We start from the raw sequence: 18,390 nt of genomic DNA, 5'->3' as shown, positions 1-18,390 counted from the left end.
TCAAGATAACAGAAATGCCTGGCACATAGCAGAAGCACCATCAGCCTACTGTGTGTACTCCTTCAGCTGGCCACCCATCAGGTCTGCAAGAGGTGAGTGCATATGAAGGAGCATGCACTGCAGGCCGACAATGCTGCTGCTAATTGTGTCAGGATTGTGGTTAGTAGCAGGATCTTCTATGCAACAGATTTACAAAGAATGTATACAATGAGCCATGATGCCACACATACAGAATAACATAGTCAGGGTTTATGTAGACTTAATTCTAAATTGACTTTCTTTTAAATAGCAGAACAGGCAAACAGGGATTATCCACCATCTCTAGAAACTGTAAGCACTCATGAGATAACACAAACCAAAAATGAACATGGACGGTCAGTTCATGAACTTTGATTTACAGACTTAGACATATAGGGTGAAGGTGCGCCAGAAAATTAACATCTTGGGAATATAAAAAAAAAAAACACAAACACATGAATTTGTACATAACCTCTTTTTGTCTTAAATAGAGGTTTGCTTCAGTAATATTAGCACTTTCATGTATCTTTGCAACATGATCATCAATTTTTGACCAGCAGTAAATACAGACTTCATTGTCGTTTAGGCCTAACAGTAGGACCCTATACATTCAAAGTGGCAACACATGGAGACTTGGAATATAAAATCTAAAGAAAAGTGTCCAATGTCATTTTTATACCTAAAAGAGGATTGCTCTTTAATATATCACAGTCCTTACTGCCAACTCTCATTCAGCAATGATTACACTTTTACATGATGGACGTCCCCAAAACTGCATTTTGTTTGTGGAAGATTGAAGTACTTTTAAAGGTTAGATCAGGGTTACTTCATTAGTTTTTAGGGGCTTTCCTTCCAATGACCACCACGCTAATATAATATAATCTGTGGATAAAGTAATTATAACAGGGGTTCCCTGAAGACCTGAAATTATTTAACGGTTTCCCCTATGGTAAAAGAGGTTGAGAAACACTGGGTTAGATTTCAGGGGCCATGCCATAAATACTACATGAGCTGTCTATGTTTTGTCTTCCATGATTCATCCTTTACTAACGAATCAACATGAATTTATATTTTAGATATAGTGATGCCTTCATTAATATACCTCTGTGCTTCTCTATATACATTAAACAGTTAATAACTGGTGGGAGAGACATGCCTGGTGTAAGACATATCTTCCGGAATAAACATCGCCCTGCCACACACACTACTACCCTCAAGAGCCATCACCCATAATGCAAACTGACTAACTCTTGCTATAAAAAATATAAATTATAAAAGTGATACTGAGACTCTGTTATTACATGAACAGGAACCCAGTAAGTAAAATGGGGCAAGCAAGGAAAGGAAATGGCTGCGTGTTGCTGGATACCTACAATCAGTAAATGAGGCGGCTCTATCTGACTTGCTGCAGCTTCCAATGCACATTACAAGAAGCTCACATTGTGCAGAGAAATCAGAGTGATTGTTTTTAGTATAGTGGTGGTGTATGTACAACTGCACAAGACTGGAGGGAAGGCTGAAGAGTCAGCTTTAAAGAAATGTACTTTATGTGTAACAATGTCACATGAACATGATGCTGTGACCATACAATACTCATCACTGAGGATAGAATTTTGCAGTCAAAATAACGTTATGCTTCAAAACCTGAAGACATACAACGCCCACCCATTGTATATGTAGAGGAAGGTAAAACAAAAATATTGCACCTCTCCATCAGTTTATTTTCTTATACAGAACAACAAAGGAAGCTGCATACAGTAAAATAATAAGATAATAACAGACATGCATTGAGAGGAGAGGAGATCTGACTGCTGGTATGCTTACTTATGTGAGCGTAGAGTTCATGTAAAGCAAAGGTGTATTAGTGCAGGAGTGCTGAGAGTCTGGTTTATCAATAGTAACATGGACCATCTTGGACCATTACGGGACAGAATACTTCAAAAATGATTTTTACCCACAAAGAATGTCGGGGTTTAATGCATTGTTTTCTTGCAGGAGTAACACAACTCCCATTCAGTTTTTCATTATAAGAAAAATCAGTGGATGTTGTGCCAGATTATGAATGTTGAGACACACATTTTGGGCAGCCAAAGCATAGGCACAGATCAAATACAGGACATGTATTTCTTTCTGATTCATCGCACTACAAAGCATGGCAGTGTGTTAATATGGATTGCAGTTTGCTGCAATGCGTGTAAATCAGGGTGCATTGTCTTACACTTGTTTGTTTTGTCCTGCACATACCAGAGATGGAAGTTTTGTACTAACTCAAGGTAAAGTTCACAGGACAAAACATGGCTCAGCTGTCTTGTTTAAATGTACTGCATATATTTTCACCTGAAAGAGATGCTATTATGGCCGACAGTCTATTTAGTCCTGAGATTGTGGAGTTATCAAACCTACATGTCAGTTTGTCTGCAAATTGTCAGTATTAATCAAAACAAATTCTCTAACTTCACTTTCCCACCATCTGATTACTCTCAGTATTGGTGTAATAGAAGACTGGGCCACATTTATGAGCTATATTTCTTGTAACGCAAAAGAACTACTCCCTTTTTTCCAGTTCCGGCAGTCTCAGTGAAAAAGTACGGCTGCTTCACAGGACATACGACAACACTGATTATCAGTATGCATGTACTACAAAGGTGCTCCGGTGTGTCACTACCCTGACACAGACATTCAGGCCTGGCTACAAACTGGAGGGTAAAATAGTAAACAAAAACGGGCACCTGCTATGAATATTTTAATCTATGCCAGAAAATTGGATGCAGCCTGAACCAACTTCCAATGAATTCAGTGCATTCAGCAGTAACTGAGTTTACACATTCCTGGAATATATATGGTCTAACCATGGATGGTGTTAGTGCAGGACAACTTTTATACTGGTGTGAAAGGACATTTACTCAAAACCCAAGCCAGCTTTACTTGCTGGAGTTCCCTTGCAGACCACGCACTCTTCTCAACTTGTAAAGTTCAACCTATCAATTATTGGCAATTGTTATGACATGGAAAGAACAATGCCATCAGTTTGAATCTACAGGAGGACGACGTCATTTTTTTCTTCACCTCCCACTACTTTTGCTCTCTAATTGTGATGAATAGACCAATAAAAGGACTAATTACCTGGGAAGAGACAAGGTCAAGGTTGATTTTAACGGGGAAAGTTTGAAATGCATATAGCTGAATTGCAGCTGTCTGGATCTCCGGATCTAGTAATCTTCAGCATAAAGTTTTTTCTAAAGGTGATGTCTGTTCACACCAAGTATGAGCTGACATAGTTGATAGCCACCTATCAAAAAAGTTATGCAGTGTTAGTCAAGTGCCAGGTTATTGCCTTTCAATGCTGCATAGTAAAATACTTTGGGTATGAAAGTATCCTTGTACATGGCTGATGATTGAAGATGAAATGACTAGATGTCTATTAGATTATTTAATGCCGTGCATATTTATAACAAATAACGTTGCACATCCTGTTTTATGAAGCTGTTATGATCCCTCTTAAATACAGAGGAAATTACCCTTTTCTGTGCTCATTATTTCAGGTTGCATCCACAGTCAGAGATTTTAAAGGATAAAATGTCTGGAAATGATTGCAGATTACTACAAAACTGATTGTATAAGACTCTTACATTAGTAGGAATGGCTTATAAATCCTGGCAAGCTGCTTACTGAAATATATAAATGTATATATCTACTACTTCATATGGAACACTTTTTACATTAAAAACAATACATCATGATTGTTTGACACATTTTCAATAGTTTTAAGAATCTTTTCACCCAAAACATTTTATACATGTTTTGCTTGATGACTGACGGCAAGCTCTGTGCTTTTGAGTTTTTGGCTTCATCTACAGAAGCCAATTTTTATACCTGCTCAACAAATGTTTTACATCCTCAAAGAGGGGAAAAAAGGAAGACTGACCATCACCTAAATCCTGGAGGGAAATTAGAAGCTAGTGAAGCCCATCAGCAACCATGTGAAATGTAGAATTGCTAGGTTCATTCAAAGCTAAAACAGAACATTTAAATTTTAATAGGTGCAGGTAGGTTTTGCAAACCATATGCTATTTTAATTTTCAATTGTGATTTGTGGAGAGTTGACTGCTGTCCTTTGCATCTTGGAGGCTCACTAACTCCTGCTCCTTTTAGCTGGGCGCACCACTCGGCACTTTTCAGCAACCGCTTTTTCAATGATCACTGAAAAGTTGAGTCACAATACAGGGGCAACCACCCACCTACGTCTTCTGCCTACCTAGCTTTAAAAAATTCTGGGAAGAACACTGTCCAATAAAGTACGATGAGACTTCTGCTTGTCCACAAAGGAGAGACTACATTTTCCACAAAACGTGTGGATGAAATTTTCACTAGTGAGTGTAAGCCCCGGCCACACCACAAAAAAGGGCCAGAGATAGGAACATTAGTGCAGAAATCTTGTCCTAGTCATGGAGCCAATAAATGGTTTAATATTAGATGGAATGACATTCATTGTGACACATTCATATATAGATTCCAAAATAAACCACATAAATGAGTACAGAGTGGGTAAGAAGTCATGAAGTTTGTATACATATGGAATCCATGTTTTGCTCAGTCAAACCAAAAGGAATTCAACAGGTTTCAGGGGGTTAGGGTGTTTGTAAGGAATCAGATTCCATGTCAGGCTTTGGGAAGCCAAGGTGCCAATTTGGAGACAAGCTCAATCTGTCTATACAGTACTTTTTACCCAGAACCCTAAAGAACTGGGTGCTCCAAACTCCAAAGTGTGTTGGCTGTTTTTCCTAATTGTCTGATTAACGAAACAAGAAGATTCTTTATGTATACCAGCCTACTAAAGAAGTGCACTCCAATCACTGATCACCTTGTGCAAGTACTAAAGCCTGTGAATGAAAGGTATGAATATGACGCATCAGAAAGTTATCCTAATTATGGACTTTGAGGATAAATCCTGAAATCCAATTAGATTTTTATTGAAATATTAAGCAGTGGATTTAAATGCATCATTTTGAGCCCCCAAAAGGCTCTTTGTGTTGCATGCTACTCCTTTTCAAGGCAAATGGATTGAGAGATTTATAACAGTTTATGACTCGTTATTATGAAGCTTCTTGCCCACTGTACACCTTTTCAGACTGTTATCGGATCTTAAACAGAAGTTTAGAATCCCTAGCAAAACCCTCTAAACCTGAGCTTTCCACAACAAAAAAAAAAATTAAAAACACAACTCTACCACCCGTGTCAGCCTACAGACTCGCCAGATACTAAAATGACATGACGTGGTAAAAACTGGTCCACAAAACAGGGGTAGATAACCAAAAGGCACATGTTCCCTAGACCTCTAGAAGTTTTGCTTCATATCGTACACAGAGGAATACAAAATGTGGTGTTAGTTCATTTTAAATGCGATCAAGGCTACAGGAATATCTAAATTATTTACAGGTCATTATCTGAAAGAATCTGCTTTTTTTGGAATAATTTGTTTGCCTGATGATGAAAGGATGACAGAGATTTTCTTTTGTCCACTGTCTTGGATCTTTATCAAGATTACCTTTTAATCTACCAAAAAAAAAAAATCTTCACTGAGAATTAACTTATCTTTGTACTGGTCAGCTAAAATTAGTTAATACTGAACAGGAGCTTACAAGCCCTTCACATTCTCTATTCGGTCAATACCCCTTGTAATCGGGACTCTTGATTTTCACATTTTATCCTGGGAAAGAAGAAAAACCCCAAAGTTTCAAGAAAATTGTATCGGTAATTCTGGCTTTACGACGGTAAATCTTGGGTCCAGTTTTGGGATGAAGTTGTTGAAGTTCTTGGAGGCTTCAGAACCGAAAACATCCAAGGCTTTCCGGTTCATTACCATAAATCTAACAAGAGAAATTCAGAATAAGCGTGTTAGGTCATGGTAACAGAATTATATTGTATATAGTATATTACCAGTATAGGATGATATATATATATATATATATATATATATATAGTAACACACATTGCAATTTAAAGTTTACTTTTACACAAGTGAAAACTGTGTATAAAGTTTGCCTTTTGTGGATAAAGACTTCTACAAGTGCTGAAATACTTGACTTTCCTGGAGAAAATGCTGCCCCTAGCTCAATGCTGTCCAACCTAGATATCTGGTCACATAATCTCAGAGATGCAGTCATTCTGAACTCTAATGTCCACATTTATTTGAGATGACTCGGCAAATTACCGAAACTTTTAGATCTGTGGCCAGCAGTGAAAGAAGCCTTCAGCAGCACTCCAGGAAAGTAGGGTTGGCCATACATGTAATGATAAATAATCATTCATAGATCTGATCCCTTTGGATGAACTTTGGTTCCATAAATGATCTGCACAACAAGGTGAATTTTTATTAACAATATATATATTCAGTACTAGTCTTACATAAAAAAACACTTACCTGCCCTTTGTTAGTCTCAAAAGAAACTTCCAATAAGAAGGTCTTAAATTGTGAACTTCCATAACAGCCTAAATAAAAAAATAGTAAATAAGAATACATGCCATCTGCTACTTATACATATACAGAAATGAATACATGTCATCTTTAATTTGACCACTAGATGGTGCACCAGGACCTTGTTATATCAGTGAACTTTTAGGGCTTGATATATTAAAGTTCTCCAAGGCTGGAGAGGATACACTTTGACTAGTGAAGATGGGTGATCTAGTAAACCTAGAAAATGTTTGCTAGCAAATTACAAATGACTTTGGAAATCCATTCCAGGTTTGTTGGATCACCCAGCTTCACTGATGAAAGTGTTTCTTCCCCAGCCTTGGAGAACTTTAATAAATCAGGCCCTTAGACTCAATCTGCAGGCATCAGAAATTCATTGTCAATTTTTTTTGTATTTGGAAATTTTTAATATGACTTAACATATGTGCCTACTGTGCAAAATATTTAAAGAACAAAATTATTTACTTTATAAATATGACACATTACAGCTATATTGGCCCATGGGTTACATTGTTCAATGCATAAGTAAGGGCAAAATACCGTTGCTTTAATTTTTTTCCAGGTCATACCAATACCCTGTAAGGCTATATTTGATTACAGCATGATGGATAAAGTCAAAAATACAGACAAAAGGAAAAATGCACTGTGAGGCAAGTCGCATGGTAGGACAAGGCAATGTAAAGTGGAATGCCAGCATGTTTGCATTACTGTACCGGGTGCAAAAATGATCCCCCATTTTTGATTTGCAAATTAATCAAAATGTGTTAATTTAAACGTAACAAACATTGTAAGCTCCTCTGGGCAGGGTCCTCTTCTCCTCCCGTGTCTGTAATTTGCAACCCCTATTTAATGTACAGTTCTGCATAATATGTTGGCGCTGTTTATTAATAATAATATTTGTATGGCTCTAGTATTTAGTCAGCCTTTTTTAATCTTTTCAGCATGGGAAACTCCTTGAAATAACTTACAGGTGTTAGGGAACACTTGTAATTCCTATATTCACAGCTCACAGTATATAAGTGTGATGGTCAATGGGAAGAACGTCTCTTACATAGCTGGACATTGGGAAGAATGCCACCCTTACAGATAGGCAAAATGATAAATGGGGTCACCTAAAGCTAAAGCCCTGCTAAGACACTACATTTTTGTTACTGTAGTCAGTTGTTTGTATCAGAGCTCCTCCAGAATTAGCTAGGGGTTCCTAGAGCCATGAGCAATCAGGTCAGTTACAACTGATACCAATAAACTGTCACATACACATTCTTCCCACTGACCACCACACTAATATACTGTGAGGTGTAGTAATTATAACAAGGGTTCCCTGAGGACCTAAATGTATTTTCAAGGGTTTCCCATGTTAAAAAGGTTGCTCTAGGATATGCACTGGTACCCCACAACATTGTTTAGTGATCACTAAATAACCAGTCCTGATGACAGATATTGTTATCCCTGCAGCAGGCATCTCCTGCCCACTCTCCTCCTCTAACATATCAGCACTGGTTGCTGAGCAGTCTGTCTGTGCAGAATTGTTCCTTCTGATTTCACCTGAAATGATCACATAAGATTGTTTCAAGAAACATCTGTATGGAGCTTTAGATTTTACCTTAGTCTCTTAACGCCAGTATGACAAGTAGCAAGCTTTTGCTGGGAGATTCAGCACAACTCCTGTACAGCACTACCAAGGTGATAAAACCTTGGAATATAAAACAAGCCAACAAGGCTGTCTATGTGTAGTTATATATTATAAATACATGTGTGATAATATTAAATAATAGAATGCATAATAATTATGATTCCTCTTAAGGTACTTACTGCATGGAAGCAGATAGCTGTAGACACTGCATAGATGATACTATCTGCATGGGGAAAGTATGGACACCTCCCGGCTTCAATGCCTTTGAAGTACATTATCTAAAAGAAGAAAAAAAAAAAAATTTCTGAAAGCTGCATTTATTGTTGTTGGAAAGGAGCAACCAAGTCATGCAAGCATTTTAAGGTGTATGTATAGAGTAGAAAGTTTTTTACTTGGGAGGAGCTGAAATAATTAATGGCACCACATCCCTATCTCATTGTAACAAGTTCAAAAAAGATCAATTGGAATGGCACTTTTTAGGGTACAATAATTTAAAGGACAGAAAGCTAATATTTTTTTTTTTAAAAAAGCAAATATCATTTGAATTGTTATTAGTACAAAAGTTAAAAGGTAAAACAGTGCAAAACATAAAAACAGCGTTTATATTTCCTTATTGGAGTACATAATGATCATTTGTTAATCAAAACAATTTCCATGCTACCGTCCTTGACACATTTCACAAGGGCTTCATCAGAAGGACAAACTGTAGAGGATATATCAGTTTTTTTATGACTTATTGTTTGTTTAGCCTCAACTTTAAAGCACCTCCGTTAAAGTAAAGGAAAGTTGGATAGAAGCAACAGACTATTGATTAAAGTTGTATGACGTGTTGTGTAAACACTTTTTACATTTTGCAATGTTTTACCTATAAACGTTTGTACTAATAACAATAAAAATGTATATAAATATTTGCTTTTAAACAAATTAAGTAGTTTTCTCATTGAACAGCCACCTAAAAAGTCCCATTCCAAATGATTTATTTTTACCTTGTTAGGGTGTATGTATGTATGTATAGTCAAATATGATTGGGTTTCACAAGTTGTATAAAATTCAGAGATTTTGATTCTGTTCAGTGATAAAGTCAATGGTTTTTGAGGGTTAAAGGACCTTCCCCATTTGGGAAATGCTGAAGAGAAAAATGTAAAACATATTTTTGTTCTTACTGAATGATACCCAGTTTGCCCATTAGGAACATTCCATTCTCTGTATCTCGTTTCAAGCCTAGGCAAAGAACGTCTTCCAGAACCCCCTAAAACACATTGCCTTTTTTGTACTGAAAATAATTCAGAATTTTCTGTACTCTATACAAGTTGCTTGGAAATCTCTTTTCTGTACTCTGGGATTTTATTGCTGCCTGTCTCCCAATTCAGAAGATTCACTCCACCTGTTTAGATTACCATAAGACAGAAAGGGATTGGAAATCAAATGCTTGATTTCCAATACAGGATGCTTTATGGGGATCTGTTCATGGTGTAGCAATAGCAATTCAAGTGCAACCCACAGTTAACACCTTAGAAAGCAAAGCACAGCATTCTGTAACACAATCTTCCTATAGGAGAACTTGCTGTTAGATCATTTAAAATGGGAGTATTATGTACATTAAAAGTGCGTCAAGTTGAAGGGCCAAATGGAAATCTTTGCCGGCGCAGGAGTAGTATATTTTTTCACATCCCAAAAAAGGTAAAGTCTTATTATAAATAACAATATCATAAAAAAATAAATCTTTTCCTTAGTCCTGTGATATGTATCCCTCCCCCATGATCCTTAGATGGGAACATGTGCTGACTTTTTATGGCTCAATAAAACAAATCACACTTTATCAATGTTGAAACCCTCCCCTCCATTCTGGGTTACACTGCACACATATATTACATATATAATACATATACATATTATGTACGTATGTTACAGTCTCTGAATACTTCTTACACTCCATTCCTAGCTATGTGACTAGCAGGCTCACCTCTACCAGCTTGGATGCCAGGTACATAGAGATTGTGGTACTTTTATAAAACATCATGGAGATTCCTGCCAGGAACCCTGAGAATAAAGAAAAGTATTGTATGTCAGATTAAAGACATGTAATGGAGAAAGAAAGAGAGAGAGTGAGAAAGTGAGGGAGAGGGAAAGAGAGAGAGGGAGAGGGAAAGAGAGAGAGGCAGAGGGAGAGAGAGAGAGGGAGGTAGGGAGAGAGAGAGGGGGGGAGAGAGGGAGGTAGAGGGAGAGAGAGAGGGAGAGAGACAGACAGACAGTGTGAGAGAGAGAGGTAGCGGGAAAGAGAAAGACAAAGAGAAAAAGAGATAACGGGGTTGAGCAAGTTGAGGGTAGACAAAGCAAGAAATAATACATAATATTATATATAATGAAAATCTGATAGTTAACTATTGTTCCATTACAATACCAGGTGCCCCTGGTAGCCAATGGCATTATGTGGGCAGTTGGATGGGGTGAGGTGAAGATGAGGGAAGTTTTTCCCAAAGGAAATGGACCAATATATGCAGTGGATAGCTTTAGCCATCCTGGGTGCTGAATAAAAAAACTGCACCAGTAGTGATTTATGGGGCTACTCTTGTTTTATTTTATACTTACTTTAACATTAATCACAAGCTAGTAATATTTTAGGATCATTTTTGTGAATTGAGATACAGAAAAAAGCAATATGGATGGAAATGCAGATTTTTTTTTAAAGGTTAGTACTGTGAACTTGATTTTCAGCATATTATTAAACATATTTAAAAATAATTAACACTTTTACATATTAATCATTGCTTACCAGCTATGAGTGCGTGAAGCTCATCATCTAAGTTTCGCACCCATCTCAGGAAGCAGCTTGTGCCCTGAACAAATAAAATATTTGTACACCTATTTAACAAACACCAATATCCTGTTTCAAACACACCAAATAAATGTAATATTGCAAACATCCACACATGTAAAAATCAATCTGAACACAAATACAAAGTTAGGGCTATCTAAACTTGACAAAGTGACAAACTTCCAGATGGAGCTGCCACAAAGCAAGGTGACCCCGGTGCTAACAAAGGCTTTATTATAATATATTGTTGGTATTATATTATTTGACTGATCATTAGCCGTACATTGTGTTAATAAAAGAGACCTTTTTATTCTCCCATAGTCTGATTAAACTTGCAATACTCACCTGTCCCCTTTCCTTCAGGGTTTCGCCATATTTTTTTTCTTCTTTTCCTGTAGACGATCTTTAGACATCTTGATTGCTTAGGCTGAGATGAGGTAAATTCATTAATTCCCAGCATATGAAGTGGAAGCTGGGTTTCCCAGGTATTTAGGCAACTAAAACCTGATTCTGCACATGTGTAGCTCGGCTGTTTGCCAGATACCCGAAGTGATCAGCAGGTTGGAGGGATTATTGCAGAGGGGACTTCGAGAGTCCCTACTGCCAATGGTCACTGCCTAGGTAAACATAATGGCAAACAAAATGTACGTACTAAGACAGTGACAGGGTCCCTTTAAAGAATATGCAAACTTTACTAATGAAATGCCCTTAAGTGCTGCTTTTTGGTCTATTAAAATATTGTCCCTTTCAAAAAATTTTGTTTGATAGCTGCAAACAAAAAATAAAACACCGGCTGATCAAGTCAGACATTCAGAGCTCTCCTGTGCACATTTCCTGTTTTTTTATATGGAGTCTATTTATCTATCCTGGTTTTTATCTTGGGACTACCTAATGTTTAGTGTTTTTGTTGTGGATATGGGAATGGGTGGGTTTGTGTAGTTTAGCAGAAAACACTGGGGCAGAGCTAAAACCACTCCACAAAATGCTATTGACAGCACACAACAGGACATAGGAATGCATTTCTGGCAGATTAGCAGGTATTTTCCTGTACTTGGAGGGTCTTTAAAGGTAAAACATGGGGAAATGTGTGTATATTGCAGAGATGGGTCACAAATGTGTTTCAGTTTTGCCCTGATATACAATTTTGTATTTATTACAATCCATCTGTTCTCAATTCCTGTACCTGCTGAGGCTGCATTATATACTGTGAGCACACCTAATGCTGTACATTTGTATGATATCATGTAAATGTAAAACACATTGATGTACCAGATGATCTCCAACATGCGCTAAATCAACAATGTGATAAAAGAGAACATCAGCGCACATCTGTAGCCTACATACCTTATAAATACTGACAAAGGAACCCAGGAAAGCCCCCAGCTGGAAGTTCTCCTTATTGTAGAACAGGGAGAGTAATCTGGAGGGTTTTGTAAACATAACACGGAAGGCGGACGGGATCCGGAGGCAGCACTGGATCAGATAGCCAACACTGAACATTCTAATGAACCCCTAGAAAACAATATGGTTTATACATTAATTACTTTGAAAACACAATCTGCAAAACTGAATACTCCAGCGGAAAATTATAGTCCTGCTTCCCAAACGTGGTCCCAAGTGGGAAATTACTAGCATACCCATATATAAAAAAAAAAAAAAATAAAAATGCCATTTTATTTCAAACATGTACTTATAAAATCATATAATGTTACATATACAACATACAATCAATAAAAAGACCACCACATACTTTACCTCACAATGTGTGCACATATACAATAAAAAAACTATCAAAGTTATCCTCTGTGCATCTTGATGCGTTTCGCAGCAGCTGCTTCTTCAGGAGATTTGATAGCTGAACAACAAAGCAAACAAACGGAATTCCAAACCACCAAGGTGATGTTATAATCCAGGTCAGTCCCACACTGCATGCAAGGCAGGTATTATGGAGAAGCACTGGATTAGAGTCATTGGTATCAGGTGAATGTAATTTCACTACTACCCTTTTCTTGGGTCAGTGAATCAAAGGCTGCTTGATATGCACACTTCACCCTGGTCCCACCATCCATCCAGCAAAAAAGCATGCATGCCAATAATACTCCAGATGCATGGTTTTGTATCCAGAATAATAATATTATCCTATCAGAAGTTGAAACATTGTAATGGCTAAGTTAGCAACCTTGGTGAACAAATGTTATCAGATGTGACAAATGACAAAATAAGCCAGGTGTTTTAGAACTACATCTGCTAAAAACAGTTCTTGTGAAGGACTAATCCTCATTTTCCCTGCTCTTACTGCAAAAAAAACCTCATGCTACATCTGAATAGGGATGAAGTTGAAAGCCTGCTGAGGACAGTCAACCACGTCACATAGGTAGTGTGATGGACACCTAGATAAAGGCCCCACCGACTATAAACAATAAAAAGAGGAAGACTCAGAGCTGAAGCATTATGTGTGGTTTAGTTTTTGGTGTAAATGTCTTGCCTTCTGTTAGAGTAAAAGGGAGCTGTTGCAATGAAACCAAAAAATATGTGAGGGTGAAGCAGAGCCGATGTATGTAAAGGAGCATATATGAAGTATAAATCTTAGCCGATGGATGTAATGAGCATATATGCAGTATGATACAAAGCAGTGTTCTCCCCAGCCCCATTTAGCTGGGCACACCACCCGGCAATTTGCAGTAACCACTTGGCTGTCTTTGGCTAGTTACTGAATAGTTGGGTCACAATACAGGGTCTGACACTCGCCTACAATTTCTTCCTAACCAGCTTTAAAAAATGTCTGGGAACACTGAAAAGTCTGTGTTATTAATAGGCAAATATGGGCGAAAGAAGCAAAACCTGTACATGTAGTGAGCAAATATGAGAGGATGAATCAAAGGTTGTGCATTATTGAGCATATATGACTACCCTAATGTACATAAAGTACCTAAACTATACAGCCACAAGCACATGGACATCCGTTCATCACACCTACTATGGACACCCGTTCATCACACCTACTAAAGGATCAAATGTGGACACTCCTTTGCTATTTTAAACTGGCTTGGGGTAACGGTTACATTCCAGAATCACTGTGCCCCAAGGTTCATAAAGTTTTGGTTTGGTATGGAAGAAGTGTAGTGGTTTGAAAAGAGCCCTTACTTGAGCTCTAGACCTTTGGGATGAACTGGAATAACTATGAGCCAGGTCTTCATGTCCCACTTTCATTCTGGATCTCACAATTGCTCATTTGGATGAATGGACACAGATTTTCACAGACCCTCCAAAATGTTACATAGTTAGTCAGGTTGAAAAAAGACAAAAGTCCATCAAGTTCAACCACTAGAGAAATAAACATATCCCAGATATAAAACACTATGGACATAGTTGATCCAGAGGAAAGCAAAAAAAAAACCCTGGTACAATTTGCTCCAAAAGGGGAAGAAAACAATTCCCTGAGGCAATCAGATGTTCCCTGGAACGTGTTGTAGAAAGCCTTCCTAGAAAAGTGGAGGCAACCTCTTATAAATGTCAATGGTTTTGAGAAATAGAATGTCCAGCAAGCTCATAAAGGTGTGATGGTCAGGTGTCCACAGAAATATTTGGTTTTATAGTGGAATTACTGGGCAAAGGAACAAGGTCATATAAAAATTAACATCCATTATTGTAATAATTCACATTATCCAATTACATTGTGTGTTTAAATTAACTGTAATACTACAATTTATTTGCATTAAACCTTTTTTTAATATAAAGGCATCCAGCATGCTGAGAAAAAGAAATATGCTAAATGCAGACAGCAGTAAGTGAGTTCAACTGTCTAGGTCAAGTTAATGGCAATTCTAACTAATTTGATTGATTAAATGGCTAATCTCAATTAACAGTGATAATGTTTATGCTGTTGGACCAGATCCTTGGCTAAGAATACATGAGGAACATAAAAGGTCTGCTTGTTCATTTATAATATATATTTCATTTTACAAAGGTCTTCAAAGAAACGCGCCTGCCACCCCTGGCTGGGTTCCTGCACATCTTGTTACAATTACTGCTTCTCAACCCGTAGATGTTTGGACGTCGTCAACGTACCTTAATGCAGTAAGAGATACAATTGTCTTCGTAGTGCTTGCAACATCTGTGCCTTGGCCCATGTTTGCATCTAAACACAAAGCCATAAATCACACGGAAGAATGTGACATGTAAATAAAAATGTAAGTGTGTATATCAAGTAAATAAACATAAACGATTTGACCAGTATTGGAGAACGCTGTGATATATAGCTAGAACCAAATTTCAAGATAAACTGCAATAATGGTTTGCGTGTGATCCCATTCCAGCAACGTTATAAATAACTTAGCATTCATTATACGTGTGTCTAAAGACTGACCTGGAAACTCATCTGTTAAAGTCTCTCTGCATTGCAAAAAAAAGTAAAGTGACCCTAGAAACAATGCAATGCAAAATGTAATGTTGAGTGGAGTCTCATGATTAACCAAGGCTAGGATTGAATATAGAATACCCCTACTACAGAGACAAACCCAAATAGGTGAACGTTGTGGTGACACTGCTTTGCGTGGTGAAGTCCAGTAACTTATTTACCCTGTCACCTAATTACCTTATTATTATTATTATTATTATTATTATTATTATTATTAATAAACAGGATTCATATAGTGCCAACATATTAGGCAGCACTGTACATTAAATAGGGGTTGCAAATGAAAGACAGACAGTGACACGGGAAGAGGGGAGGACCCTGCCCAGAAGAGCTTACAATCTAAGAGATGGGGGAAGTAGCATACAACAGGAGGGGGATATGGATTGATGGGAAGTAGTGAGAGTTTAAGAGACAGAACAAGACGGGTAGGCAAGTTTGAAAAGATGAGTTTTAAGGGCTCTTTTAAATGAGCAGAAAGTAGAAGCAAGAGGAATGGGATAAGGAGAACTATTCCAGTGAGTTGGAGCTGTGCGTGTGATGAGGTTATGAGAGGGGTTATATTAGAAAGAGTTATTAAGTAGGTGATTGTAGGAGCAAAGATAGCGGCTAGGGAGATTTTTTTCTTTTAGGTCAGAAAAGTACATTCCCATGTATTGGAGCTGCTCTGATCTCAAGGAGGGTTATGCTAGCTACAAAAAAGACATCTCTCTTAAATAGTTTCATGTATTTATATATGACAATTCTAAAAATAGAGATTTTGACAAATATTGGACTTTACGGTAGTTAGAAAGCCAGCATGAAATATAGAGCTTAATTTATTGTTAGCAATTTTCATCTGCCTTTTCTAGGGCAGGAGGAGGGGGGTTACTATTCAATTAGAGCTGAATGAGGAAAGATATTTGGCAAAGACACAGGAATGGTCCCTAAAAGATCACTTATCATCAAACAGAACTATACAATTTAGAATAGAGGTGATATGCCCTAAACGATGGGAATACAGAGAGCTTTCTACCCACCAAAACGAATAATAATTTAACTATGGTATAAAGTAGAATAAGTGAATGTTACTTTTTTTTTACACTTAACACTTTTTTGTTGGTACAAACTAACCTTTGGCTGATTTAGAAGTAAGTGGAAATCTTCACACAAAAACTTGTGTAAAATTTTTTTGACACAAAAGGCATCTTCATGTAATAAAACATTTAAAGTTCACAGTAATATGCTTTGTTCATGACTGGATAATCAAAGTATCCACACAAATGGAAATTTTCCACTCCTTTAGGAGTTTCATTATGTCCAAAGGAGGCAAACTGTGGTTTAGTGACAACATTGGTCACAGATGTCCCTGAATCTCAGTATAAAACTACACTGATCCTTTAAACATGGAAACATCTCAGACTTGTGATCAGCATGGACAATGTCTGAGGATAAAGGAGTTACTTTAGGAAATGGTGGTGTTTTTTCTTTTCTGGCTTTACAGTGGCCTTTTGCCGGCTACACCAAATCCCAGCCTGAAATCAGAGATTACAGCTCAGACAGAAAAACAGAGACAGGCTAGATATTGCTTAAACGCTGTAACAAAGCTACTATCAAGCAAAATAAAAAACATATTTCAGAGCTTAGGGAAGGGATTGGAGTATTTGTTCTGCATACGAACATGTTGTGCAACGCTTATTAGAGAGACTCATCCTTGTGAAAGTGGATTCCTGACATTTTCTCTCTGGATTTGAAACATTTACATGATTTATAGTAGAGATTTTGGCTGCAGTTTAGGATCTCTATTTCTAGAATGTTTTTCTTGAGCAAATCTGTATTTCACTTAAAATGGTAAGGTCATTCTGTTAAAGCTGTCACTTGGCCCATGCAGGTTAAAGTGATAGAGAGTCAACCCAAAATACACAACCCCCAAATCCATTTATATTCATCATCTCCTCCACAGTCCTGACCTTGTAAAAGCTTTGCAGCAGATGTTGTTTACACAAGGTGGATGATGCCCCAAATGCCACCTCCACCCCCTTTTCCCCATGGGAAAGTAATAAGCACTATATAACTGTAAAGAGAAAGAGTGGGGAAATCTTTTTTATTGAACCTTTCCCAACCTTTAGCAGTGTTTCTCAACCAGAGCTCTGTGGAACCTTAGGGTTCTTCCAGAGGTTGCTGGGGGTTCCTTAAGCAATTTGTGCCTCTCAGGTCAGTTTAAATGACACCAATGATCTTTTTGGCTATCTGCAAGGGTGTCAGCTTCCCAATGGCCAGCAATGTAAGTGGCATTCTCACAACATCATTGTACTGTGAGCTGTGGATATAATAATTATAGAGGGGGTTCCCTGAACACCAGAAAGTTATTTTAAAAAGGTTGAGAAAGGCTGCCCTATGGTGAGGACCAAAAACGATTAAAGTTTCTTTAAAGTTTAAACAAAATCATGGGGATAAATAGCTTTACTTACACTGAGTCCATAAGTTTCTTTGTTAAAGAAAATATGTTGATCCGCTTGGATCTCTCTCCTTGGTCATTGCTCTTCTTCACAGTTTTGGCATACATGGCTTCAGGCAGAAGTGAATGTGCAGGAATCTCTTCCTTACCCACAATAAACCTGGTCATAAAATTAATAAAATATCAGCTGCATAATGACCACTTCCCCTCCTTTCCACTGATATCAGCCTGCATTAAAATGAGAGTGAAGTGAAAACCATTTCCAGCTATTTTGCACAGACAGGACTTGCTATACACCGGAGGTGCTGATCTCTGCCCAGTGCAAGTAGTCTATCCAAGCTTCACATATTCTACTAGATATATTCTACTAGATGTACTAGATGATACAAATAGGTTTTGCCTAATAAGTTTGGCAATAAAATAAAACTGATGTAAATAAAATTAGCTGAATTCTGCAAAGCTCTACTTACCTACCCCTTAGCATTTATTTAACTACCTATATTTGACAGACCCCTTTCAATTATTATTATTATTATTATTATTATTATTAATAAACAGGATTTATATAGCGCCAACATATTACGCAGCGCTGTACATT

General features: G+C 37.4%; 1 protein-coding gene across 1 annotated transcript in view; it reads right to left on the bottom strand.

The window, feature by feature from the left end:
* Positions 1-4,461: 4,461 nt before the first annotated feature.
* The window catches only part of TMEM135 (transmembrane protein 135), a 211,552-nt gene continuing 197,623 nt past the window's right edge, over positions 4,462-18,390 (bottom strand). The window contains exons 8-15 of the mRNA XM_072402388.1: positions 17,806-17,952; positions 15,010-15,079; positions 12,286-12,453; positions 10,900-10,963; positions 10,090-10,166; positions 8,306-8,404; positions 6,440-6,507; positions 4,462-5,885 (exon numbers count right to left, since the gene is read on the bottom strand). Of these exons, the coding sequence (XP_072258489.1) occupies positions 5,753-5,885; positions 6,440-6,507; positions 8,306-8,404; positions 10,090-10,166; positions 10,900-10,963; positions 12,286-12,453; positions 15,010-15,079; positions 17,806-17,952 (826 nt within the window). The 3' untranslated portion in view covers positions 4,462-5,752. The remainder of the gene's footprint in view (positions 5,886-6,439; positions 6,508-8,305; positions 8,405-10,089; positions 10,167-10,899; positions 10,964-12,285; positions 12,454-15,009; positions 15,080-17,805; positions 17,953-18,390) is intronic.

This window comes from Pyxicephalus adspersus, chromosome 1 (genome assembly GCF_032062135.1).
Source record: "Pyxicephalus adspersus chromosome 1, UCB_Pads_2.0, whole genome shotgun sequence".
Classification (NCBI taxonomy): Eukaryota; Metazoa; Chordata; class Amphibia; order Anura; family Pyxicephalidae; genus Pyxicephalus; species Pyxicephalus adspersus.
Note: the sequence above shows the minus strand (reverse complement) of the source record. Positions and strands in the feature narration are given on the sequence as shown.